Below are 25124 nucleotides of genomic sequence, written 5' to 3'. Positions count from 1 at the left end.
TGCATGCCCAACTTTATCGCTAGATGGGTCAGAAAGCACCCAGGTTATGACAAGCAGTTCAAGTCACATGGTGACTTGATGATCCATAGTCAATTGTTCAGTTTCCACCGAAGCCCAGTAACAGGCCAAGAGCTGTCTCTCAAAAGGAGAGTAGTTATCTGCAGAATATGGCAGGGTGTTGCTCCAAAATCCTAGAGGCCTCCACTCTGATTCACCTGTGGGGGCCTGCCAAAGGATCCAGACAGCATCCCTATCTGCCACTGGCACCTCAAGCACCACTGGATCTGCTGAGTCATATGGCCCAAGTGGCAGAGCAGCTTGCACGGCAGCCTGGACCTGTTGCAGACCCTTCTCCTGTTCTGGACCCCACTCAAAACTGGCAGCCTTTTGGGTCACTTGATAAATGTTCCAGAGTAACACACCCAAATGAGGAATGTGTTGCCTCCAAAATCTGAATAGGCATTATGCCTCTTTCTTGGTTGTAGGAGGGGCCAAATGCAGCAACTTATCCTTCACCTTAGAAGGAATATCTTGACAGGTCCCACACCACTCGACCCCTAGACATTTTACTGAGGTAGGAGGTCCCTGAATTTTAGTCAGATTTATTTCCCATCCTCTGGAATGCAAATGTCTCACCAGCAAGTCCAGTGTGTTTGCTGCTGTGTATGTCTGTGTTCCCTTGGGTGATACATAGGGAAGCCTGAGAAATACAATTAATTTCCTTTTTTTTTTTTTTTTTAAATAGAGTGTTGATGCCAAATAGGGGTGGGCTGAAGTCCCATGGTAACCTCTGGGTGCTAACACATAAGTTTGGTATTACATCAGCATCAGTGTTATGTGGATGTGTATAGATAACAGAAATCCCACTGTATATTTCTGTGAAGTTATTTTCAGAGAATATGACAAAATGTTTTATGTAATAAATTTGAAAAGTTGTGACAATTTGGCTAATTCCTAGTAAATTACATGAAAACTCACATAAAAGGATACAGAAAACTTAAATAGTCCTATAAGTTTTAAATAGATGGAGGCAGTAGTAAAAAAATCTTTTAAACCCAATAATTTTCTAGTAAACTGTTTCAAATATTCTGGAAAGCAGTTATTCCATATTTGTGAATATTGTTCTAGAGAATAGAAAAAGGAGATTGACTCCATATGCCATTTAATGTTTTTTTTTGTTTGTTTTTTTTTGTTTTGTTTTTTTGTTTTTTTTGAGACAGGGCCTCACTCTGTTGTCCAGGCTGGAGTGCAGTGGCACGATCTTGGCTCCCTGCAGCCTCTGCCTCCCAGGTTCAAGTGATTTTCCCACCTCAGCCTCCCAAGTAGCTGGGATTACAGGGATGTACCACCACCACAAAAATAGCATGTGTGCCAGCTATTTTTTTGTATTTTTTTTTCAAAAATACATTAAAAACACGGGGTTTTGCCGTGTTGCCCAGGCTAGTCTCAAACTTCTGGGATCAAGCTATCCACCCGCCTCGGCCTCCCACAGTGCTGGGATTACAGGCATGAGCCACCATGCCCACGCCATCATTTTATGTAGATAGCATAACATTAATACCAAAATCTGACAAAGGAAGTAGGAAGAGTTAAATTGTAGACCAATCTACATGGATTCGTCATTGTGGATATCGAGAACACAATCATAAACAAAGTATTAGCAAATAGAATTCAGCAACGTATCAAGAAGACAGTGCCCTCTGTTGAAGATCCTGGTCCCAGAATGCAAGGCTGGTTTGGCTTTAGAAGCATTAGATCAGTATAATAAACTTGACCTTAACAGATTGAATGAAAAATGATGTAATTATCTCAATAAATGCAGATTAAAAGTATTTGATAAAATCTAGAAGATATATTTGAGAAAATTTAGCATCAACTCATTTCATAGGATTCTTAAACTTTATAGAAGTGTTCTTCCTTAATTTGATAAATGGTACTACAGAAGCACCACTAGGATCCCACTCAGAGCAAACCTTGAAAGGTTTGATTCAGAGAAGGAGACAGGGCAGTGTCACCACTTGTATCCAACATTGTACATAAGGGTAAGGAGGAAAATAAAGCAAAAGGCATAGCACTTGGAAAAAGTAAAAGTGAAATTTACTGATGATATGGCCATCCACTTGGAAAATCCAATAGAGAACGTGGTAGACTAAGTAACATTGTTGAGAATGATTATCCTGTTAAAAAAAAAATCAACACACAGAAAATACTTCTGTATCTATATATAGCAGTAAACAGTTGCAAAATGAAATTTGAAAAGACTTACAGTAGCATCAAAATTACAATGTTTCTAATTCAAAGTCTAATAAAGATGTTTAAAGCCTGGGGAGGGGCTAGGAAATTGTTCTATATTTTGCAAGACAATTAAGACATCTAATTAAATGGATAGAAATTCATGAAAAATTAAAATATATTAACAATCAGTATCCAAACAATTTTTTTTTTGTGGGGGAATGAAAAGAAAATCAAAGTATGAACATTACTCTACTAGATGCCAAAAGTTATCATAAAGTTACAGTAATTTAGACAATGAATTTCAATTAATGGTTAGGTATCAGAACAAAGAAACGGAATAGTGAGCTCAGAAACAGTCCCATGCATCAGTGATCTCTGGATGTCCCCCTTCCCTTTTTTTTTTTTTTTCTAACCGTAGCATCTGTGCAAGAAGTAGAGAAAGGATAGTGTTTTCTTTTTTTGTTTGTTTTGAGATGGAGTCTAGCTCTGTCGCCCGGGCTGGAGTGCAGTGGGGCTGGAGTGCAGTGGCGCCATGTTGGCTCACTGGGTTCATGTCATTTTTCTGCCTCAGCCTCCCGAGTATCTGGGACTACAGGTGCCTGCCATCACGCCTGGCTAATTTTTTTGTATTTTTAGTAGAGACAAGGTTTCACCATATTAGCCAGGATGGTCTTGATCTCCTGACCTCGTGATCCGCCCGCCTCGGCCTCCCAAAGTGCTGAGATTACAAGCGTGAGCCACTGCACCTGGCCAAGGATAGTGTTTTCATAACTAGTGTGTGGACCATTTAAACATATGGGAAGAATTAAAGCATATTGGTAATTCATAGCATGCGCGAGAGTCAGCTCCTGGTGGGTTAGAGACCTCAGGGTAAAAGGTAAAACCATAAACCCCAAGACGGTAAGCATAGGCTATCTACAGAATTTAGGGTAAGGAAGTGTTTAAATAGAACACAAATGCCCTAACCACAATGGACAAGATCGATGTATTTGAGTACATTAAAATTAAAAGGTCTGATTCATCAGAAGACGCCATAAGAGATGAAAACCCAAGTCACACAGGTAGGGAAGATACAAAGTACATAATTGTGACCTCTCTAACATTTAAATATATAAAGAAGACCTTAAAGCCAGGATCCCCAGCCTCCAGGCTGTGGACCAGTACTGTTCTGTGGCCTGTTAGGAACCGGGCCGCACAGCAGGAGGTGAGTGGCAGGTGAGCGTTTCCGCCTGAGCTCTGCCTCCTGTCAGATCAGCAACAGCATTAGATTCTCATAGGAGCATGAACCCTATTGTGAACTGTGCATGGGAGGGATCTAGGTTGTGCTCCTGAGAATCTAATGCCTGATGATCTGAGGTGGAACAGTTTCATCCCGAAACTATCCCACCAACCCCCATCTGTGGAAAAATTGCCTTCCATGAAGCTCGTCCCTGCTGCCAAAAATGTTGGGGACTGCTGCCTTAAACTGAATAAAGACAAGACAGTGCTATTGATAATGGGACGGAATTGAGTAGTGGCACCACAGAGGGGCAAACAGGAATGGCCAATCCTCTAGAAAGATGCTCAGCCCTGTGAGCCATCGAACAATGAAGAAAGCCACAGCGACACACCCTGCTGAGGCCAAAGCTGACCGTCCTGACAGTGGCAGGAGCAGGAGCCTCAGGACTCGGGTTCTGTGGTGAGGATGCACCCTGCACAGCCGCATGGGGAGACCCTTGCTCCATTCATGAGGGGAAGGGTGCAGGCATCAGGACCCCAATCCCTGCCCCAGATGAGCTTGTGTGTGCAAGATCTGTCACAGCCACCCCACCAAGGACAGCCTGTGGCACCATGCAGAATGGATGGAGAAACTTCCTTGTGCCAGGTGGTGGTGGTGCAACCTGGAGAGCGTCTGTCCCTCGCACCTCCCCTTCCAGGGCTTCTTTCCCCAGTTCGGCCTTCCTGACCTAGATAGTGGTGGTCACTGTGTGCCTCTTGCCTTCCCCAGAGCCCAAGGCGGTGTTTGCCAAGGAGCAGCTGGCACACAGGGAGGTGCAGGCCCAGGCGGGGGCCAGCGCCACACTCAGCTGCGAGGTGGCTCAGGCCCAGACGGAGGTGATGTGGTACAAGGACGGGAAGAAGCTGAGCTCCAGCTCGAAAGTGCGTGTGGAGGCTGTGGGCTGCACACGGAGGCTGGTGGTGCAGCAGGCAGGCCAGGCGGATGCCGGGGAGTACAGCTGTGAGGCGGGGAGCCAGCGGCTCTCCTTCCACCTGCACGTGGCAGGTCAGTGCTTTGGGGGATGGAGAGTGACCTTGTGTGGAGGTGATGATGAGACTGGCTGATGGACTCCACGGCCTCCAGTGCCCTTTCCATGAGACTCCACCTCTCCACTTCTCCATGCCCTCACTTCCCAGTTTCATGCCCCTGGCTGCTCCAGGCTTGGCCGGATGGGAAGGTGTGGGGAGGGCCAGACCCTGTGGTGCACCTGGAGCAGTGCTCCCATGCAGTGCAGCCTCATCACACTGAGCCCCTGCTCCAAACCCCCATGCTCTTCGGTGTCCAGGCCCCTGGCGCTGTCTGGCCCTGTGGTCTGAGGTGGACCAGGCGCCTCCCCTGGGAAAGTGGGGATGTCCTTTCCATCATTCAGTAGCTGCCTCCCTTCAGCACCACGTGGGGCTTCTAGCCCGTGAGAGACATTTCAAATTCATATGAACCACATAAGGGGAAATTCCACCTACGCAGTCCCACTTGGAATTCTTTCCAGACTGAACTTTGGGACATCAACGCTTTTGGTGTCCCAGGAGCCTCTTTCCTTTTTTTTTTTTTTTTTTTTTTTTTGATGGATCTAGAAGCTTTAGAAGCTCACTGTGCACCCATACATGGCAAAATCTCGGTCCTTGTTTTCTTGCAGTGTCTGTGCAAAAAATCCCAGCCCAGAGGGCTGGTGACCGTGCCCCGGGATACAATTGCGAGATTCCACGTGCTTTTCTTTTTTTCTTTTTTTTTTTTGAGACGGAGTCTTGCTCTGTCGCCCAGGCTGGAGTGCAGTGGCGCCATCTCGGCTCACTGCAAGCTCCACCTCCCAGGTTCACGCCATTCTCCTGCCTCAGCCTCCCAAGTAGCTGGGACGACAGGCGCCTGCCACCACGTCAGGCTAATTTTTGGATTTTTAGTAGAGATGGGTTTCACTGTGGTCTCGATTTCCTGACTTCGTGATCCACCTGCCTCAGCCTCCCAAAGTGCTGGGATTACAGGCATGAGCTTCCATTCCTGGCCTCTTCTTAAGGCTAATCTGGCTTTCCTTTTGTCTCCAGTTAACAACATTCTGAGTCAGAATTCCCCCTTGGAGTCTGATTTATGAATTTAGCAGTGGAAAGGAAGAAAGAGCTTAAGCTATCTCAGCACACCTAAGATATGTATATATTTTGTTAAGAGAGTCTGGGCACAGTGGCTCATGCTTGTTGTAGTCCCAGCACTTTGGGAGGGCGAGGCAGAAGGATTGTTTGATCCCAGCAGTTTGAGACCAGATTAGGCACTATAGCGAGATCTCGTCTCTACAAAAATTACAGAAATTAGCTGGATGAAATGGCACATGCCTGTAGTCCCAGCTACTCAGGAGGCTGAGGCAGGAGGATCACTTAGGCCCAGGAGTTCCAGGCTGCAGTGAGCCGTGATCCCACCACTGCACTTCAGCCTGGGCAACAGAGTGAGACCCTGTTTCTGGAAAAAATAAAAGCAAAAACAACAACAGCAACAACAACAAAACAGGCTAAATATCAGAGAGAAAAAGGTTGTGGTACTACATTGACTCCCAAATGCCAACCCATGACAGCTTGGCATTCTATCAGTATATAATCATTTGTAGTTGTGTATAGATACCAAAAAAGCCCACTATGTATCTTTCTAAAATATTGTGTTAAGAAAGTGCGATAAATTCTTTAATGGTAATACATTTTATAAGTTTTGGAGAATTGCCAATTTGTTAGAGAAAACTATGAAAAAGTTACACAGGAAGAAACAGACAACTCAGATAGTCCTATAGCTTTTAATTAAGTGGAACCAGTGATAAAAAATATTTTTATAAAAGGTCTAAGCCCAGTGGATCTACTGATAAATTATACTAAATATTCTCAAAACAAATTATTTCATGTTCTTAGAGATCCTTCCAGAAAATAGAATGAGAAGATACACTCTTGAATCTGTTTTATGTGGATAGCATAACATAGATACCAATTATGACAAGAACAGTATAAAGATTTGAAATTACAGGCCAATCATTATGGATATCCAGGCCAATGCTTCAACAATATATTTTCAAAGTGGTATGACCAGTATGTCAAAAGGAAAATGCACTATGATAAAAGGCATAATTTAGAAATGCTATACTCAATATATTCAATATTCAAAACATCAGAAAATGTCATGCATATTAACAGATTGAAAGAGAAAAACAGTATGATTATCTCAATAAATGCAGAAGAAAAGTTTGATAAAATTTAACATCATAAATTCTGAACAGCTGTTTGATAAAATTTAGCATCAGGCCTGGCACGGTGCCTCATACCTGTATTCCCAGCACTTTGAGAGGCTGAGGCAGAAGGATCGCTTGAGCTCAGGCATTCGAGACCAGCCTCCCAAGCAGCAGGGACCACAGGAACATGCCACCATTCTGCAGGGTGCCCTGGGGGTGTGACAGATCCTGCATGCAGAATGGATGGAGAGACTTGTGTTACTTGTGCTGGTAGGCGGTGGTGCAGAGCCTGGAGAGCATCTGTCCCTCACACCTCCCCTTCCAGGCCTTCTCTCCCCAGTGCTGCCTTCCTGACCTAGATGGTGGTGGTCACCCTGTGTATCCCTGCCTTCCCCAGAGCCCAAGACAGTGTTTGCCAAGGAGCAGCCAGCATGCAGGGAGGTGCAGGCTGAAGCAGGGGCTAGCGCCACACTGAACTGTGAGGTGGCCCAGGCCCAGACAGAGGTGACTTGGTACAAGAACGGGAAGAAGCTGAGCTCCAGCTCGAACGTGCATGTGGAGGCTGCAGGCTGTACACGGAGGCTGGTGGTGCAGCAGGCAGGCCAGGCGGACGCCGGCGAGTATAGCTGTGAGGCCGGGGGCCAGCAGCTCTCCTTCCACCTGAACGTGGCAGGTCAGTACTTTGGGGATGCTGAGTTACCTTGTGTGGAGATGATGATGAGATTGGCTGATAGACCCCAGTACTCTTTCCATTAGAGTTCATCTCTGGAAGTCTCTCGTAATCCTACCTGCCATTTTCCTACCCATGGCTGGCCCAAGGTTGGCCAGAAGGGATGAATGTGTACAGGAGACACTGTGAGTTGTGTTTCCAGGCAGTAATGCTGTTCACATATTCCCAGCACCCAGTCAGAACCCGCATGTGCTCCCAGGTGTCCAGCTCTTTGGCTCAATGGAACTGAGGGGGCTGCTACAGGAGGCTGAAGTAGACCAGATGTCTCTCACCTGAGGCCATCTGAGAGCTTGCACCCAGCCTCACCAGCCCGACCTGAGGGCTCCCCCTACGGAGAGATGGTTGAATTCCATTGAACAAGCATAAAGGCAAATTTCAGCCACACAATCATTCTTGGAATTATCTCATGATTGAACTTTGGATTATCCAAGTTTTAGGTGTTCGGGGACCCTCTTCTCATCTTTCTTATGGGCATAAAAATGTCTCTGTGCACCCACAGGTGGCAAAATCTATATCCTGGGTTTTTTTGTTTTGTTGTTGTTGTTGTTGTTGTTGTTGTTTTTGAGACAGAGTCTGTCACCCAGGCTGGAGTACAGTGGCATGATCTCAGCTCACTGAAACCTCTGCCTCCTGGGTTCAAGCAGTTCTGCCTGAACCTCCCAAGTAGCCAAAATTACAGGCGCCTGCCACCACACCTGGCTAATTTTTGTATTTTCAGTGGAGATGGGGTTTCACCATGCTAGTCAGGCTGGTCTCAAACTTCTGGCTTCAAGTGATCCACCCGCCTTGGCCTCCCAAAATGTTGGGTTTACAGGTGTGAGCCACTGCACCTGGCTTGTTTTTATTACACTGCCTACAGAATAAATACAGAACTGGGAATTGGTGGCTCTGGACTGCGATACACCACTGTGAGGTTTGGAATTATCTTCTGAAAGTATATGAAGTTTTCATTTGCTCTTATGTCAGAACATTCTGTGACTGAACTCCCCTTAGTTTAATTTTGTATATTTAAAACTGAAGAGGAATAAACAAATCAAGCTACATCAGCACACATTTTAAAGATGAATTACTATACAGCAGCCACTGACAGATAAAGCAGTATGTGTTTCATACTGTTCTAATAATTCATGGCTAGTTGATAGAGAAATCTGAGAACAAGCTCTATTTTCCTTTAGTAAGAGAGTCTTTTGTCAGATGGAGGTGGAGTGCAGTCACACACTTGTTCATAGGTACTGACACTTAACATTGGTGTCACATCAGCATGTAGGAGTTTGTAGGGGGTGTACAGATGCCAGAAACCACACTTTGTAGGTACTTGAAATGTTGTTATATGAGAACATGCCATTATTATTATTATTATTTTGAGACGGAGTCTCACTCTGTCACCCAGGCTGGAGTGCAGTGGTGTGATCTTGGCTCACTGCCACCTCCTCATCCTGGGTGCGAGCGATTCTCCCACCTCAGCCTCCTGAGTAGCTGGGACTACAGGCGCGCGCCACCATACCTGGCTAATTTTTTTGTATTTTTAGTAGAAACAAGGTTTCATTATGTTGACCAGGCTGGTCTTGAGCTCCTGACCTCAGGTGATCCACCCGCCTCAGCCTCCCAAAGTGCTCTGATTACAGGTGTGAGCCACCATGCCCGACCCTATATTTATGCAAGTAAATTTGAAAAGTTTTGGCAAATTGATCAATTTCTTCAAAACTATATCAATAGTAGAAGTAAGTTGAACAGTCCTATAACCTTTTATAGAAATGCAACAAATAATCTTCTCATAGAAGATTACCCCGGTGCTCTACTGTAAACTGTACCAAATATTCTGGAAAGAAATTATTCTATGTTCATAGACATTCCTCTAGAGTATTGAAAAAGGACCTCAGTGCTCTATCTCATTTTATGTAGGTAAATATCATTAATACCAAGCTCTGACAGGGTGAATATGAAGAATTAAAATTGGCCAATCTCTTATCAATATCAAGGCTCACTATCTTAAAATAAATATTAGCACCCTGAATTCAGCAATTTATCAAGAGGATAACACACAATGACAAAAGTCATAGTCCAGTAATGCAAGGCTGGTTTAACATGAGAAACATTAGAAAATCAGTACAAAATGTGACATTAACAGATTGAAAGAAAAACGAATGTGGTTACCCCAATATGGAGACTAAAAGCATTGGATAAAATACAACATCATAAATATGCAAAAAATATTTGGAAAAATTTAGCATCAATTCATGTCATACAATTCTTAACAAACTCTAAATAAAAATATTTTTCCTTAATTTCATAAGCAATAGTATAAAGAAAACAAGCTAACATTACACAAACATGAAACCTTGAAAGCGTTGCCTTTGAGGTTGGAAACAGGACAAAGACACCATCCATCACCACTTCTTCCAACTTTGTATAGCAGACAGAGGAGGAAAAGAAAGTACAAGGTGTAAAACTTGGAAAATAAAACATGCACCTCACAGATGATATGGTTATTAATTTAGAAAGTCCATAAAAAGTAATTATTAGTAAGAGATTTGGGAATGGTTACCACATAAAAGAATCAATATACAGAAAACACTTCTAGATCTATGTACCAGAAACAAGCAGATGGAAAATAATGTTTTAAGAGATTTCCAGTACCATCCAAAGTCTTGTAGTTACCAACTGCAAGCCTAACAAAATATCTTTAGATGGTTTGTGGGGGGAAATTATTAAACATTGTTGAGAGACAGTAAAAAAGATCTCAATAAATGGTTACAAAGCTGTGGGAGACCTGAAAGTGTAAATCTCAGTCAACCGTAGTTCTGTTGGGTAAGAGAATGTTGACAAGCGCATAGCAAAGGCCAAGCTGCCCTTCAGGAACGCAGTGTGGGGGCCTTTGCTGTACCAGACAGCAGGGTGTCCTCTAAAGCAGCGGTGATCCAGATTCCTGGACCCAAAGGCAGGAAGAGATGAACAGATCAAAATATTTGAATACTGAGCTCAAAACAGCTTTGATGGAATCAGATTCCTCCTCCCTTTCTTTATTTTTTACCCTGGTGCTAGGAGGTGGTGTAGAGGAAGGGTGATCTTTTCACAAATGGTGCTAAGACGATTAACTGTTTACAAAAATAAAATAAAATTGGATGTCTACCTCCCCATACAAAAAATCAACTCAATGTGTGGGTAGAATAGCTCTTACCAGATAATATAGCTAATATAGATTATCTGGTGACCTCTGGGTAATAGAAGATGTTTTGAACAGAACATGAATGCACTAGCCATACAGGATGAATGATGTATTTGCCTGCAATAAAACTGATCACTTTATTTCATCAGAGGACCTTCATACAGGAGCGAAAGGGCAAGGCACAGAGATGGAGAAGATGTTTGTAACATACATAGCATTTAATTATATGAAGTTCCTAAAAATAAATATGTAAAAGACAGTGCTATTGAAAATTGGGGTTGGGTGTGGTGGCTCATGCCTGTAACCCAAACGCTTTGGGAGGCCAAGGCAGGAGGATTGCTTGAGTCCTGGTATTTGAGACCAGGCTGGGCAACATAGCAAGACCCTGCCTCTAGAAAATGAAAAATAAAAGAGCTAGGCATAGTGGTACATGCCTGTAGTCCCAAGCTCCTTGGGAGGCCAAGTTGGGAGGATGTCTTGAGCCTAAGGATTGAGCCTGCAGTGGGCTATGATCACACCAATGCACTCTAGCATGGGTGACAGAATGAGACCCTGTCTCAGAAAAAAAGAAAAAATTGGGCAAAACACTTTAACAGTGACACCACAGAAGAGCGAAGACTCCGTCCCCAAACCATCAGAAAGCGCCCAGCTTGACAGTCCTCTCGACAGGGACCCAGGAAGCCACAGGAGGCCCAGGCCCTCTCCGAAGAGGCCAGGGCTGACCCTCCTGACAGTGGCAGGAGCAGGAGCCTCAGACTCTGGGGCCCTGGGGTGAGGACGTGCCCTGCACAATCCCCTGGGGAGACCCCGGCACATCCATGAGGGGAGCTGTGCAGGTGTCAGGACCCCAGTCCCTGCCCTGGAGGATCTGTCATGGCGGCCCTGCCTGGGACAGCCCTTGGTGCCGTGCGGAATGGAAAGAGAAACTGTGTTGCTTGTGCGGGGAGGTGGTGGGGCTTCTCCCGACCACACAGCCAGTGCAGAGCCTGAGGCTGGGGAAGGTTCTCTCCCTCCTGCCTCCCTGCCCAGGCCTTCTCTCCCCACTGCTGCCTTCGTGACCTAGATGGTGGTGGTCACCCTGTGCATCCCTGCCTTCCCCAGAGCCCAAGGCGGTGTTTGCCAAGGAGCAGCCAGCGAGCAGGGAGGTGCAGGCCGAGGCGGGGACCAGTGCCACACTGAGCTGCGAGGTGGCCCAGGCCCAGACTGAGGTGACGTGGTACAAGGAAGGGAAGAAACTGAGCTCCAGCTCGAAAGTGCGAATGGAGGCCGTGGGCTGCACACGGAAGCTGGTGGTGCAGCAGGCGGGCCAGGCGGACGCCGGGGAGTATAGCTGCGAGGCCCGGGGTCAGCGGCTCTCCTTCCGCCTGCACGTGGCAGGTCAGTGCTTTGGAGGCCCTGAGGAGCCTCTTCGGAGGTGATAGTGATTCTGGCCCGTAGCCCTAGCATATCTCTGTGCACTTTCCTTCAGCCTTCATGTCTCGGGCTTCCCATCTTCCCGTTCCCGTTTCCATCCCTGTGGCTGGGCCAAGGGAGCTGTGTGCATGGGAGGGAGAGGGCTGTTCCTGCAAACCCGGAGGCGTGTTTGCACTTGGTAGTGCGCAGTCACATCTGCGGGGCGCCTTCCTGGTTTTCTTGGTATCCAAGGAGTCTCGCTGCCCCTGGCGCTGGGGGTTGAGGTGGACCGGGCATCTGTCACATGCACAGAGGTGAATGTGCTGTTGTTGGATGTCTGGTAGCTCCTGAGTCCTCACCCCACGGAGCATATGGCTCTTGCCAGGGGGAGGGGAGATGCCTCCATTTCATCCAACCAAGATAATGGGAGTTTTCAGTCACTGAATTGTCCTTGGAATTTTCCCAAAACTAAAATTTGGCTTATCATGGTTTTAGAGGAGGGAGGACACTCTTCCCTCTTCCCATGTTACAAAATGTAGATCCCTGATTTGTTGTGATTGTATGAATCGTAAGGAGTGGCGCCCTGGTGGAGACGTGCCTGCAGTGAATCCATGGGCTTAGAATACTATTTCTAAGACAAAGTATGTTTTCCTTTTGTCCTCAATTGGAGTATTTGGTGTCAGTGTTCTCCTTGTAGTTTGATTTAGAAATGGAAAAGAATAAGTAGAGTAGGCAACACCACCACACTTTGTCAAAGGCGAGTTCCCTTTGTAGCAGCCTCTGTTTGTTATGTGTATTTATTTTATAGAATTTCCTAATGGTTACTGTGTTTGAGCCTCCATGGCTGCTTCATAGAGAAGTCTGAGAAACAAATTTATTTTCCTTTCATTAAGACAGTCTTACTGTCCAGTAACGCTGGCTGTAGGTACTACACTGACCTCTAGATGCCACCACATAACAGTTTGTTATTGCATCAGCACAGAGTGGTTTTGGGGGTGTATATACATCCAAAATCTCACTCTGTATCTTTGTCAAATTTTAAGAGAATATGACAAATTATTTTATAGAAATACATTTGTGGTAATAAATTTTATAGTAATAAATTTGAAAATATTGACAATTTGGCCAGTTCCTAGAAATATATCAAAAGTGACACAAAAAGAAATAGATAACTCTAGTAGTTCTAGAAACTTTAAAAAATGGAACCATGAAAACCATCTGCTCATAGCAAAAGATGTAAGCCTGGTGGCTCTAATTGCTAAATTATACTAAATATTTAGGAAAGAAATTATTCTGTGTTCATACAGATTCTTCTCCTAGGGAACAGAAAAGCAGATATACTCCCCAGATAGTCTTGTAGAAACATGATATAGCCTAGGGCAGTGGCTCATGCCTGTAATCCCAACACTTTGGGAGGCGAAGGTAGAAGGATCACTTGAGCTCAGGAGTTTGAGATCAGCCTGGGCAACATAGCAAAACCCTGTCTCCAAAAAAACAATTAAAAAATTAGCTGGGTGTTGTGGTGGGTGCCTGTAAGTCCTAGCTACTTGGGAGGCTGAGGTGGGAGGACTGCTTGAGCCCAGGAGGTTGAGGTTATAGTGAACTATGATGGCGCCACTGCACTCCAGCTAGGTCAACAGATTGAGACTCTTGTCTCAAAAAAGAAAAAAAAAGAAAAATAAGAAATATAATATGGATATCAAAATATGACAAGGAATGTTAACAAGAATTAAAATTCTAGACCAATCTATTATGGATATCAAGACAAAATATTAGCAAACTGAATTTAGCTATCTATCAAGAGGATAAGACCATCTAAGGAAGGATGTAGTCCCAGAATGCAAGGCTGGTTTAGTTTTAGAAACAAGTGCATCTATATAAAGGATGATGGAATTGGATGTAATGAAAAAATTATGTGATCTCAATAAATACAGAATACAATGTTTGATTAAATTTAATATTAAAGTTCAGAAGTAATATTTGATAAAATTCAGCATCAATTCATGCCATGAAATTCTTAACAAATTATAAAGTATCCTTCTTTAATTTGGTCAGTGGTACTGCAGAAAACACCAGGTAACTGCATATTTAAAGAGAACCTTGAAAGCTTTGCCTTTGAGATAGGAATCAGCACGTGGAAGCCAACCATCCCCACTTCCATTCAGCACTGTACAGCAGAGGAAGGAGGAAAAAAAAAGAAAAGGTATAACACTGGGATAAAAACGTAAATGGGATTCACAGATTATATGAGTATCAATTCAGAAAATCCAAAAGATAGAGAGATAAATAATAAGATAAAAAATAAGTAATAACAAATAATATGAGTTGAGAAACATCATATAGAAATTCAACATGCAGAATACACATATATATGTATGTATATATGCATACACACACACACTAGTAACACAGTTGTAACGTGAAATTTTAAAAGATTTACAAGAGCATGAAAAGCATCAAGTATAGTAAAGATGTCTAATACCTCAGTGGAGGAAAATTTGTCAGACATTTTTGTTTTTGAGTCAGGATCTCACTCTGTCACCCAGAGTGGAGTTCAGTAGTGCAATCATGGCTCACTGCAGCCTCGACCTCCTGGGCTCAAGAGATCCTCCCACCTCGGCCTCCTGACTTGATAAGACTACAGGCGTGCACCACCATGCCCAGCTAAATTTTAAGGAATTTTTTTGGTAGCAACAGGGTCTCACTATTTTGCCCAGACTGGGCTCAAACTCCTGGCCTCAAGCAATCCTCCCACTTCAGCCTCCCAAAGTGCTGGGATTACAGGTGTGAGCCACTGTGCCTGGCCATTGTGAAACATTTTTGACAGACAGTAAGAAGACCTAAATAAATAGATAGAAACTCATGGAAGACTCAAATATGTTAATGCCCAGTCAAAACCCAAGCAAATGTTTTTCTTTGGGGAGGTGAAGGTTGAGAAGCAGATTCTGAAGGCCAAGTGGAGTAACACTCTTGAAGAGCCACTTGTGAGCATTTGTCTACCAGATATCAAGAACATTCAGCTGCAGGAATGGAGACAGCCAGGCACAACACAAGGACAGTTGTCAGACCAAAGGGACAGAATCGTGAGCTCATGATCAGACCCAAATACATGGATTCTCCCTTTTATTGTTTCTTGTTTTTTTGTTTTGTTTTGTTTTTGTGTTTTGTGTTTTTTTTTAACCTTCACACCTGCACAGGCAGCGGAGAAAGGATGATCTTCTAAAAAAAAATAGTTCTTTGATTTTTTAACCTTATAAAAATTTAGACTAGTAACTTACTTCACACTGAAAAGTGAGTTCCAGGGAGGTTAGAGGCCACAGAGTATAAAAGGTAAAACCATAAAGCCTCTAGATGATAACATAGATTGCTAAAAACTTCCGAGAAAGGAAAGATTTCTTAAAACTAAAAAGTGGAACAATGGTATACTTAACTACGTTAAAACTATAATTTGTCAAGACATCATTTGAGAGTGAAAAAGCAGGTCAAGGACATGGGTAAGATGTTTACAAATACATAGTTATCATTTGCTAGCATTTAAAATATATAAAGAGTTACTAAAAATAAGGAAGGAAAAGACAGAAAAGGCTATTGAAATTGGACAGAAGCCTGAATAGCGACACCCCAGAAGAGCTGACATAACGGCCAGAAGTGGTGGAAAGGGCTCCACCTTGCATGTCACCAGGCAATGCATGACAAAGCCCAGGCCTTCCCCGCAGAGGCCAACGCTGACCCTCCTGACAGTGGCAGGACCGGGAGCCTCAGTACTCTGGGGCCCTGCGGTGAGGACATGCCCTGCACAGTCCTGTGGGGAGACCCTAGCATATCCTTGAAGGGAGCTGTGCAGTCATCAGGACCCTAGTCCCTGCGCTGGAGGAGCTCGTGCATGGAGGGTTTGTCACAACCGCCCCGCCTGGAACAGCCCATGACACTGTGCACAGTGGATGGAGAAACTGTGATTCTTGTGCTGGGAGGTGGTGGGGCTTCTCCCGGCCACACAGCCAGTGCTGAGCTTGGGAAGGTTGTGTTTCTCCTGCTTTCTTGTCTAGGCCCTCCTACCCTAGGGTGGTCTTCCTGACCTGGGCAGTATCTTTGACTTCGTGTGTCCCTCTTTGTCCATCCCCAGAGCCCAAGGTGGTGTTTGCCAAGGAGCAGCCAGCGCACAGGGAGCTGCAGGCTGAGGCGGGGGCCAGTGCCACGCTGAGCTGCGAGGTGGCCCAGGCCCAGACGGAGGTGATGTGGTACAAGGACGGGAAGAAGCTGAGCTCCAGCTCGAAAGTTTGCATGGAGGCCGTGGGCTGCACACGGAGGCTGGTGGTGCAGCAGGCGGGCCAGGCAGAGGCCGGGGAGTACAGCTGCGAGGCTGGGGGTCAGCGGCTCTCCTTCCACCTGCAGGTGGCAGGTCAGTGCTTTGGGGATGCTGAGTGAGCCCTGTTTGTAGCTGCTGCGGTGACTGGAGTAGAACCACTGCTGACCCAGTGGGCTTTCCATTAGACTCCATCCCTCAACTTCTCCCATTCTCTCACCTCCTACTTTTATGCCTGTGGTGGAGCTGGGCTGCTTAGTGGGAAGGTAGTGAACGGAAGGGTCAGGGCCCTCCTTGTCCATGTTGGGTGGTGTTTCCGTGCAGACACACTGGGTCACATTTTCCCAGTACCTTCTCCGAACTACTGATGTCCCGAGGTGTCCAGGACTCTGGTCCTATCTAATGCATGAAATGGCGGTAAGCCAGACGTCCCTCCCTCGGGGATGCTCCTGCAGTCCCTGCACGGCCTCATCTGGCCCCATGTGAGGGCTCTCCCTGTGGAAAGAGATTTGAATTCGTTGAGTCAAGGTGTAGGGAAATTCCAGCCACACAGTCTTATTTGGAATTATATCAACACTGAACATTGGGTTCCCAAAGTTTTCAGTGTTCTGGGACACACTTCTGTCCTTCCCTGTGGATGTAGAAGCCCTGTCTGAGCCTTCACTAAAACCCAGATCCACAGTGTTCGTGTGTGCAAAACGAGTAAAGAGCAGCACATTGGCAGGTGCACACACGTGACACTGGAATTCCATTTCGGAAGCTAATCTCACTTTCCTTTTGTGTTCTGTTAGAATGTTCTGTGTCTGAATTCCCCTTGGAATTTGGATAGATTTAAAAGTGATAGGAATAAGTAGCTTATGGCACAGTCACACACTGGTAGAATTAAGTTATGGTGGTAGCAGTTGCTGACTGGGGAAGCCATATTTACATCATCCTGTTTCCTTGATGAGTCCTGTGTCTGCCCTCTCTGGATGATTCATAGGAAGTCTGAGAACGACCTTTACTTTCCTATTGTTTGTTAGGAGAGTATAACTTCAAACTCCAACTCTGAGCCCTGAGTGCCACCACATAACAGTTGGTGTTATATATGCCTAAAATGGTTTACAAATCTGTAGATACCAAAAATACTCACTGCAAGTAAATTTGAAAAGTGTTAACAAATTATATAATTTCTAGAAACCAAAAACAGACTTAAGAAATAGATAACCTATATGCAGTTATCTACTGTTACTGAAGTTATCTCAGTTACTACAACCTAGTAAAAACTAGAACCGGTAGCAAAAAATCTTCTCATCAAACAATACCTAAACCATGTGGCCCTATTGAGAAATTCTTCCAGACATTCTGGCCAGAAATTCTTCCATGTTCGTGGAAATTCTTCTGGAGAATGGAAAAAGGAAGATATACCCTCTAACTCATTATATGCAGATAGCTTAATGCCATGACTAAAATCTGGCCAGAAAATAGGAAGTTTGCATATTGTAGATCAAAGAATTATGGATATCATGGCCAATTTTTTAAACAAAATATTAGTAAACAGAATTCAGCAATACATCAAGATGATCATACAGTAAGATAAAATTCATAGTCTAGGAATGAGGGCTGCTTTCATGTTAAAAACATTAGAAAATCATGATATGTGATTGAAATTTGAAAACAATGTAATTATCTTAAACTCAGAATAAAGTACCATATTTGATAAAAATTTAACTTCATATATTCAGAAGAAATGTCTGGCAAAATTTAGCATCCATCATGCCATACAATTTTTAACAAAGTATAAATAAAAGTTTTTTTTTTCTTAATTTGACACAGGGTATTACACAAAAATCACAAAGGGAGACTTTGTAAGCTTTGCCTCTGAGCCAGGGGACAGCATGAAGTCAGTGGTCAACACTTCCATCCAGCATTGGATGGCACAGTTAGGAGGAAAGTAAAATGAAAGGTGTAAAAGTTAGAAAAAAGTGAATTAACAGAAGATATGGTTTACCCAGAAGATAAATTATTAGAGAGTTGAGAAAGATCAACCCTTACAAGATCTGTGTGAAGAAACTTCTGTACATGTAGACTAGCAGCAAGCAGTTGGAAAATGAAAACGTAAAAGATTGACAGACGCTTCAAAGGCATCATGTTTATGATCTCAGTCTAATAAAAGATGTCAAGAGGTTCTGTGGGGGAAGCTATGAAACACTTTTGAGAGACAGTAAAGATCTAAAGTGGATAGAAGCCATGGAAGAATGAAAGATGTTCAGTCTCAAAATCCAAACAAATGTGGTTTTGGGGGATGCGAGGTTGAAAAATGACAAGTGGATTTAAAGCTCCATACGTGCTTGAAGAAGAGCCACATGTGCAGGCACCCCAGTCCCTGCCCTGGAGGAGCTCATGCATGGAGGGTTTGTCATAGCTGCCCCACCTGTGATAGCCCATGGCGCCATGCACAGTGGATAGACAAACTGTGATTCTTGTGCTGGGAGGTGGCAGGGCTTCTCCCGGCCACGCAGCCAGTGCAGAGCCTGGCGAAGGTTGTTTCTCCTACTTCCTCATCCAGGCCCTCCTTTCCTAGGGTGGTCTTCCTGACCTAGGCTGTATCTTTGACCTCGTATGTCCTTCCTTGTCCATCCCCAGAGCCCAAGGCGGTGTTTGCCAAGGAGCAGGCGGTATTTGCCAAGGAGCAGCCGGCGCACAGGGAGGTGCAGGCTGAGACAGGGACCAACACCATGCTGAGCTGCGAGGTGGCCCAAGCCCAGACGGAGGTGATGTGGCACAAGGATGGGAAGAAGCTGAGCTCCAGCTCGAAAATGCGTGTGGAGGCCGTGGGCTGCACACGGAGGCTGGTGGTGCAGGAGGCAGGCCAGGCGGATGCTGGGGAGTACAGCTGCGAGGCTGGGGGCCAGCGGGTCTCCTTCCACCTGCACGTGGCTGGTGGGTGCCAGGGTTAGGCGAAATGGAGGTGATGCTGAGTGTCGGGTGTGAAACTACAAGGGCACATTTGGGCGGCCCAAGGTGCTGTGGGCCCTGGCACCTTCCCTCTCTGTAGGCCTCAGAATCTGTGTCCCCAGCTCTCCCCAGCGGCTCTCAGGCCAGTGTCCTTATGTCATGAGACTAGAGCAGACCCATGGGCTGAGCTGACTATGGTGTGTGCCCTGCAGTGGCTGAGCTGGGGGTGGTAGGGACAGTAGCATGATGTCCTTGGGGTGGGGGTCTGGGGTCTGGATCTGGTCTCATGTGAGGACCCCTGTCTGGGTGGTAGGGACAATAGCGTGATGTCCCTGGGGGTCTGGGGTCCGGGCCTGGTCAGTTGTGATGACCTCTGTCTGGGTGGTGGGGACAGTGGTGTGATGTCCTCAGGGTGGGGGTCTGGGTCTGGTCTAATGTGATCTGCTGATTCCTCTGTGGGTGCTGGGCCATGGGAGGGCCCGGCAGTGACTGGAGAGGGTGTACTGGGTGGTGGGGGCTTGTCTCTGTGCTCTGGGCCCTAGATCTCTGTAAGCCTGTGCTGGGCCCCTTGGTCATCACCATGTGTCCACCTGTCTTTTTGATATCCGTCCCCCTTCCACCCTGTCCCTGAGCCGGGGACAACAGACCACACTCAGCTTGGCACCCTCTTTCCAATGGCCCTGCCAACACTTCGCTAGCTCTGGGCCAGCCCAGGTTGCTGGTCCATCCCTCCTGACCCTTCACGTCCTGCTGCCTGTGGCCCTGCGTGGTGGGGAGGGCTGGCGACAGGTGAGGGCCCCAGGACCCTGGAAGACCGAGGCAGGGAAGGGGCCGCATCCTGTTCCCAAGGGACATGATGGTGGTGCTGCCAACATGCAGCCTTAGACCTTCGGCTCTGGTAATGTTGGGGGGAGCTCTGTGCGTCACCGTGCACTGCCCAGTGATGGATAGCCCCACCTGGCTGTCGCTGGGCTGACACATGGGCTGTGTCTGCTCTGGAGCCTCTGACCCTGCATCCCTCCTTGTCCATCCCCAGAGCCCAAGGTGGTGTTTGCTAAGGAGCAGCCAGCATGCAGGGAGGTGCAGGCGGAGGTGGGGGCCAGCGCCACGCTGAGCTGTGAGGTGGCCCAGGGCCAGATGGAGGTGACATGGTACAAGGACGGGAAGAAGCTGAGCTCCAGCTCGAAAGTGCGCATGGAGGCCAAGGGCTGCACACGGAGGCTGGTAGTGCAGCAGGCGGGCCAGGCGGACGCTGGGGAGTACAGCTGTGAGGTGGGGGGTCAACGGCTCTCCTTCCACCTGCACGTGGCAGGTCAGTGCTTTGGGGTGGCGAATCCACCTCGCCTGAAGCTTATGGCCACACTGTATGGTCCCTGGGATTCTGGATGGTGGTTGATGGTGCTCAGGACTGCACTGGGCCATCTTTGAAGGGCAATGGGTATCGGGGTGCCAGGTGGCATTAGGGTGGCCCTGAAGGGGAGCGGGGCCGGTCCAGGGATGCCAGGGTCCCCCTCTCATGCCAATTCACCTCTACCTAGAGCCGGAGTCCCAAATTTCAGAGAGACCCTGCCGCAGGGAGCCTCTGGTGGTCAAGGAGCATGAAGACATCGTCCTGACGGCCACGCTGGCCACACCCTCTGTGGCCACGGTGACCTGGCTCAAGGATGGTGTGGAGATTCGCCGCAGCAAGCGGCACGAGACAGCCAGCCAGGGGGACACCCACACACTGACCGTGCATGGCGCCCAGGTGCTGGACAGTGCCATCTACAGCTGCCGTGTGGGCGCAGAGGGGCAGGACTTCCCAGTGCAGGTGGAAGGTGAGCCAGGCGCTGGGTGGGGACTCCTCCAGACACCTCTGTCCCAGAGCTGGGCAGGGGTGAAGCTGGGGCTCAAGTCTGGTCTGTTAGGAGCCCGGCTGATGTCCCCTTCGTGCCCACAGAGGTGGCCGCCAAGTTCTGCCGGCTGCTGGAGCCCGTGTGCGGCGAGCTGGGCGGCATGGTGACACTGGCCTGCGAGCTAAGCCCAGCGTGTGCAGAGGTGGTGTGGCGCTGCGGCAGCACGCAGCTTCGGGTGGGCAAGCGCTTCCAGATGGTGGCCGAGGGGCCTGTGCGCTCACTCACTGTGTTGGGGCTGCGCGCAGAGGATGCAGGGGAGTACGTGTGTGAGAGCCGTGATGACCGCACCAGTGCGCAGCTCACTGTCAGTGGTATGTAAGGGGTCGAGTGTCCCTATCCAGGGCAGCCTCCTGGAGGAGGCGGCCTTTGGCACTCCTGCAGTGTAGGGGCTCTGCAGGTCCTGCGCGCCCACCTCTTAAGCAGTGCTCCTGTCTGCAGTGCCCCGAGTGGTGAAGTTTATGTCTGGGCTGAGCGCTGTGGTTGCGGAGGAGGGCGGCGAGGCCACCTTCCAGTGCGTGGTGTCCCCCAGTGATGTGGCAGTCGTGTGGTTCCGGGACGGTGCCCTGCTTCAGCCCAGCGAGAAGTTTGCCATATCACAGAATGGCGCCAGCCACAGCCTGACCATCTCAGGCCTGGTGCTGGAGGATACGGGCCAGATCACTGTGGAGGCTGAGGGCGCTTCATCCTCCGCTGCCCTGAGGGTCCGAGGTGAGTGTGGGGGACAGCAGGACTTGCCTGGCTGGCCAGGGCTCCTTGCACAGGCACCTCCCCCGTGGGCTGGTTCTGAGTGGGAACCTGGAAGCTGTCCTGTTACGGCTGGTCCGGCTGACCTCAGGAGACATGGGGTATGTGGGCTGCAGAGAGGAGACTCGGGTAGGCTGGATGGGCCAGGTGCCTTCTCTTGGTATACAGAAGATACAATCCTGCAGGTACACCTGGTGGGGAATGGGTGGAGGTTGAGGCAATCCAGGGAGGCTTTCTGGAGTAGGTGGGTGCATACTTAGCCTGATGGATGGCAGGGAAGACAGAGTGGGGTTAGCACCAGTGCGGGCAGTGACATGGGCTTCCCATGCTGCTGAAGCCAGAAGCCAGAACTTGCCCTGAAGGGAAGTGGGAGTAATGGCAGGTTCTAGAGTAAGGGAGTGATGCAGCAGATTCACCTTCTGCGGAGTTCACGGGTGGCCTGAGGCAGAGAGGCCCGCCAGCGCCTCTTCCTTAACCAACCTGCGCAGGAGTCCTGGGCTTTGCTAAACCGCCGTTGCACCTGGGGGAGCTCTGTCTTCCCCCTTCTGCAGTTCCTGCCAGTGCTACTAGTGGGGATCACGTCTAGGATTTCGAGGCACCAGGGCATGGCGTCTTGTTCAGAGCAGGGGAGCTGGAGGTGGGAGCGGGGCTTAAGGAAGCTTCCTGGTTTCCTCACTTAAAGTCGCACCCGGGAGGGTGCGCAGCTGAGGCCTGCGTATGGCCAGGGCTGCGCTGTTTGGATTGGGATCCTGGGGCGCGGTGCGGGCAGCTCGGGCTGGGCCCGGCTCAGGGCAGGCGCCGGGGCTGTGCGGGCCCTCTGTACCTTGGCTTGCCCGTGGAGGAGGGCGAGGGCCGCCGTGACCTCCCCTCTCCTGCGACCCCAGAGGCGCCCGTGCTGTTCAAAAAGAAGCTGGAGCCGCAGACGGTGGAGGAGCGGAGCTCGGTGACCCTGGAGGTGGAGCTGACGCGGCCGTGGCCGGAGCTGAGGTGGACAAGGAACGCGGCGGCCCTGGCGCCGGGAAAGAACGTGGAGATCCACGCCGAGGGCGCCCGCCACCGCCTGGTTCTGCACAACGTAGGTTTTGCTGACCGTGGCTTCTTTGGCTGCGAGACGCCGGATGACAAGACACAGGCCAAACTCAACGTGGAGAGTGAGCCGCGGGCGGGAAGGGCGGGGCATTGAGGAGTGAGGAGGGAGGTGGGGCATTGAGAATTAGTGAGGACGTAGGCGGCGTACTGAGGGGAGGAGGGAGAAGGGGCACTGAGGGGAAAAGAGAGGAGGGAGGTGGGGCGCTGAGGGGAAGAGAGAGGAGGGAGGTGGGGCACTGAGGGGAGGAGGGAGGAGCGAGGCGGGACACTGAGGGAAGGGGCGGGCCCTCTGGAAGGGGCGTAGGGTTGGGGGAGGGGTGGGTCTCCCGCCGGAGGGGCGAGCGCTGGGGGTGGGTGTGGGGCGGCTTCCCGGCCCTCCCCCAGCTCCTGGGGAAGCCGGCTGTGCTTCAGGGTTCTAAAGGCGGTGGTCTCAGAGCAGCGGCTTACTCGTGACACCGCGTGTGCACCGCAGTGCGCCAGGTACGGCTCGTACGGGGCCTGCAGGCAGTGGAGGCACGGGAGCAGGGCACGGCTACCATGGAGGTGCAGCTGTCGCATGTGGACGTGGAGGGCAGCTGGACTCGTGACGGTCTGCGGCTCCAGCAGGGGCCCACATGCCACCTGGCTGTGCGGGGCCCCATACACACCCTCACACTCTCGGGGCTGCGGCCAGAGGACAGTGGCCTTATGGTCTTCAAGGCCGAAGGAGTGCACACGTCGGCGCGGCTCGTGGTCACCGGTGCGTTGGGGGGCCGGCAGGGCACGGCACAGAGCACGCCTGCCTGTCCCGAGGGGGCCCTGGGGAGATCGGTGGGTTCTCTGGGGACCTGGATGAGCCAGCTCTGTGTAACTCCGTCCAGCTGGGGCACTGCCCCACCCCTGTCCCTGTCCCTGTCCCTGTCCCTGTCCCCACCTTGAAGGCTCCTCCAAGCCCTTTTTCTCCTCCCACCTCCTCTGTCCTCCTCCCCAGAGCTGCCCGTGAGCTTCAGCCGCCCGCTGCAGGACGTGGTGACCACTGAGAAGGAGAAGGTTACCCTGGAGTGCGAGCTGTCGCGTCCTAATGTGGATGTGCGCTGGCTAAAGGTGCCTCCCCGCCGACCCCACTCCGTTGCCTCCTCCCCTCCTCTCATGTGGATGGGCCCAAGCGGAACCCCAGGGCTGGACCACCTGAGTGCCTGACCGGTCCTCTGCGCTCCACAGGATGGTGTGGAGCTGCGGGCAGGCAAGACTATGGCCATCGCAGCCCAGGGCGCCTGCAGGAGCCTCACCATTTACCGGTGCGAGTTCGCGGATCAGGGAGTGTATGTGTGTGATGCCCGTGATGCCCAGAGCTCTGCCTCCGTGAAGGTGCAAGGTGAGGACTGCGTGGGGCATGTGGGGCATGGCAGGTGTGGGCACCTCCTCCTGTCCTCCAGCCAGTAGGCTTGGCCGCTCTGCTTTCACCTGCACAACCCTTGGCATGCTGGGGCACTAGGTGGGGGGTGCTGGGAGCAGCTTTGTGCGTCCGGGTGTGGCAGGGCCTCCTTTGCCACCCCAGGCCGCAACATCCAGATCGTGAGGCCCCTGGAGGATGTGGAAGTGATGGAGAAGGACGGTGCCACCTTCTCCTGTGAGGTCTCCCACGACGAAGTGCCTGGCCAGTGGTTCCGGGAAGGCAGTAAACTGCGGCCCAGTGACAACGTGCGCATCCGCCAGGAAGGTGTGAGGACAGGCGGCTGTGGTGGGCACGGCCCGGCCCCCAGGTCTTCCTCTGCCCCCGCCCATACTGAGCTGCCTTTGTCCCCAGGAAGGACATACACTCTGATCTACCGGAGAGTCCTGGCGGAAGATGCAGGAGAGATCCAATTTGTAGCCGAAAATGCAGAATCGCGAGCCCAGCTCCGAGTGAAGGGTAAGGTGGGGGCTGAGGGGAGGGCGGGGCTGGACAGTGTGCATGTGTGGCCAGCTGGCTCAGCGCAGGCCTGGACGCCCCAGGCCCACTCTCAGGACCAGGACAGCAGGGACTCACGAGGAGGGAAGGGGGTGTCACCTCCTTGGCAGGAAGATAGGGGCCAAAGAAGTGGCCATGAGGGGCTTCTCCCTTCCTTAAAACAGATCCTGATAAATGCTCCCTCGGGCTGCAGCGAGTGCTGGAGAGGCCAGGTGTGAGGCCCTGTGGGGGGGGCATGGTGGGGGCGGGGGT

General features: G+C 49.4%; 1 protein-coding gene across 2 annotated transcripts in view; it reads left to right on the top strand.

Moving 5' to 3' along the window:
• OBSCN (obscurin, cytoskeletal calmodulin and titin-interacting RhoGEF) overlaps window positions 1-25124 on the top strand; it is a 168049-nt gene that overhangs the window by 41693 nt on the left and 101232 nt on the right. For both annotated transcript variants that reach the window (XM_030812735.1, XM_030812734.1), the window contains 15 exons: window positions 4223-4498; window positions 7084-7359; window positions 11684-11959; window positions 16098-16373; window positions 18903-19199; window positions 20251-20526; window positions 20753-21031; window positions 21154-21420; window positions 21548-21817; window positions 22738-23004; window positions 23415-23681; window positions 23913-24025; window positions 24143-24296; window positions 24480-24641; window positions 24729-24833. In XM_030812735.1, coding sequence (XP_030668595.1) covers window positions 4223-4498; window positions 7084-7359; window positions 11684-11959; window positions 16098-16373; window positions 18903-19199; window positions 20251-20526; window positions 20753-21031; window positions 21154-21420; window positions 21548-21817; window positions 22738-23004; window positions 23415-23681; window positions 23913-24025; window positions 24143-24296; window positions 24480-24641; window positions 24729-24833 — 3561 coding nt within the window. The remainder of the gene's footprint in view (window positions 1-4222; window positions 4499-7083; window positions 7360-11683; window positions 11960-16097; window positions 16374-18902; window positions 19200-20250; window positions 20527-20752; window positions 21032-21153; window positions 21421-21547; window positions 21818-22737; window positions 23005-23414; window positions 23682-23912; window positions 24026-24142; window positions 24297-24479; window positions 24642-24728; window positions 24834-25124) is intronic.

This window comes from Nomascus leucogenys, chromosome 5, assembly GCF_006542625.1.
Source record: "Nomascus leucogenys isolate Asia chromosome 5, Asia_NLE_v1, whole genome shotgun sequence".
Lineage (NCBI taxonomy): Eukaryota > Metazoa > Chordata > Mammalia > Primates > Hylobatidae > Nomascus > Nomascus leucogenys.
The sequence above is the reverse complement of the archived record's forward strand: the minus strand, read 5'-3'. Positions and strand labels throughout refer to the sequence as shown.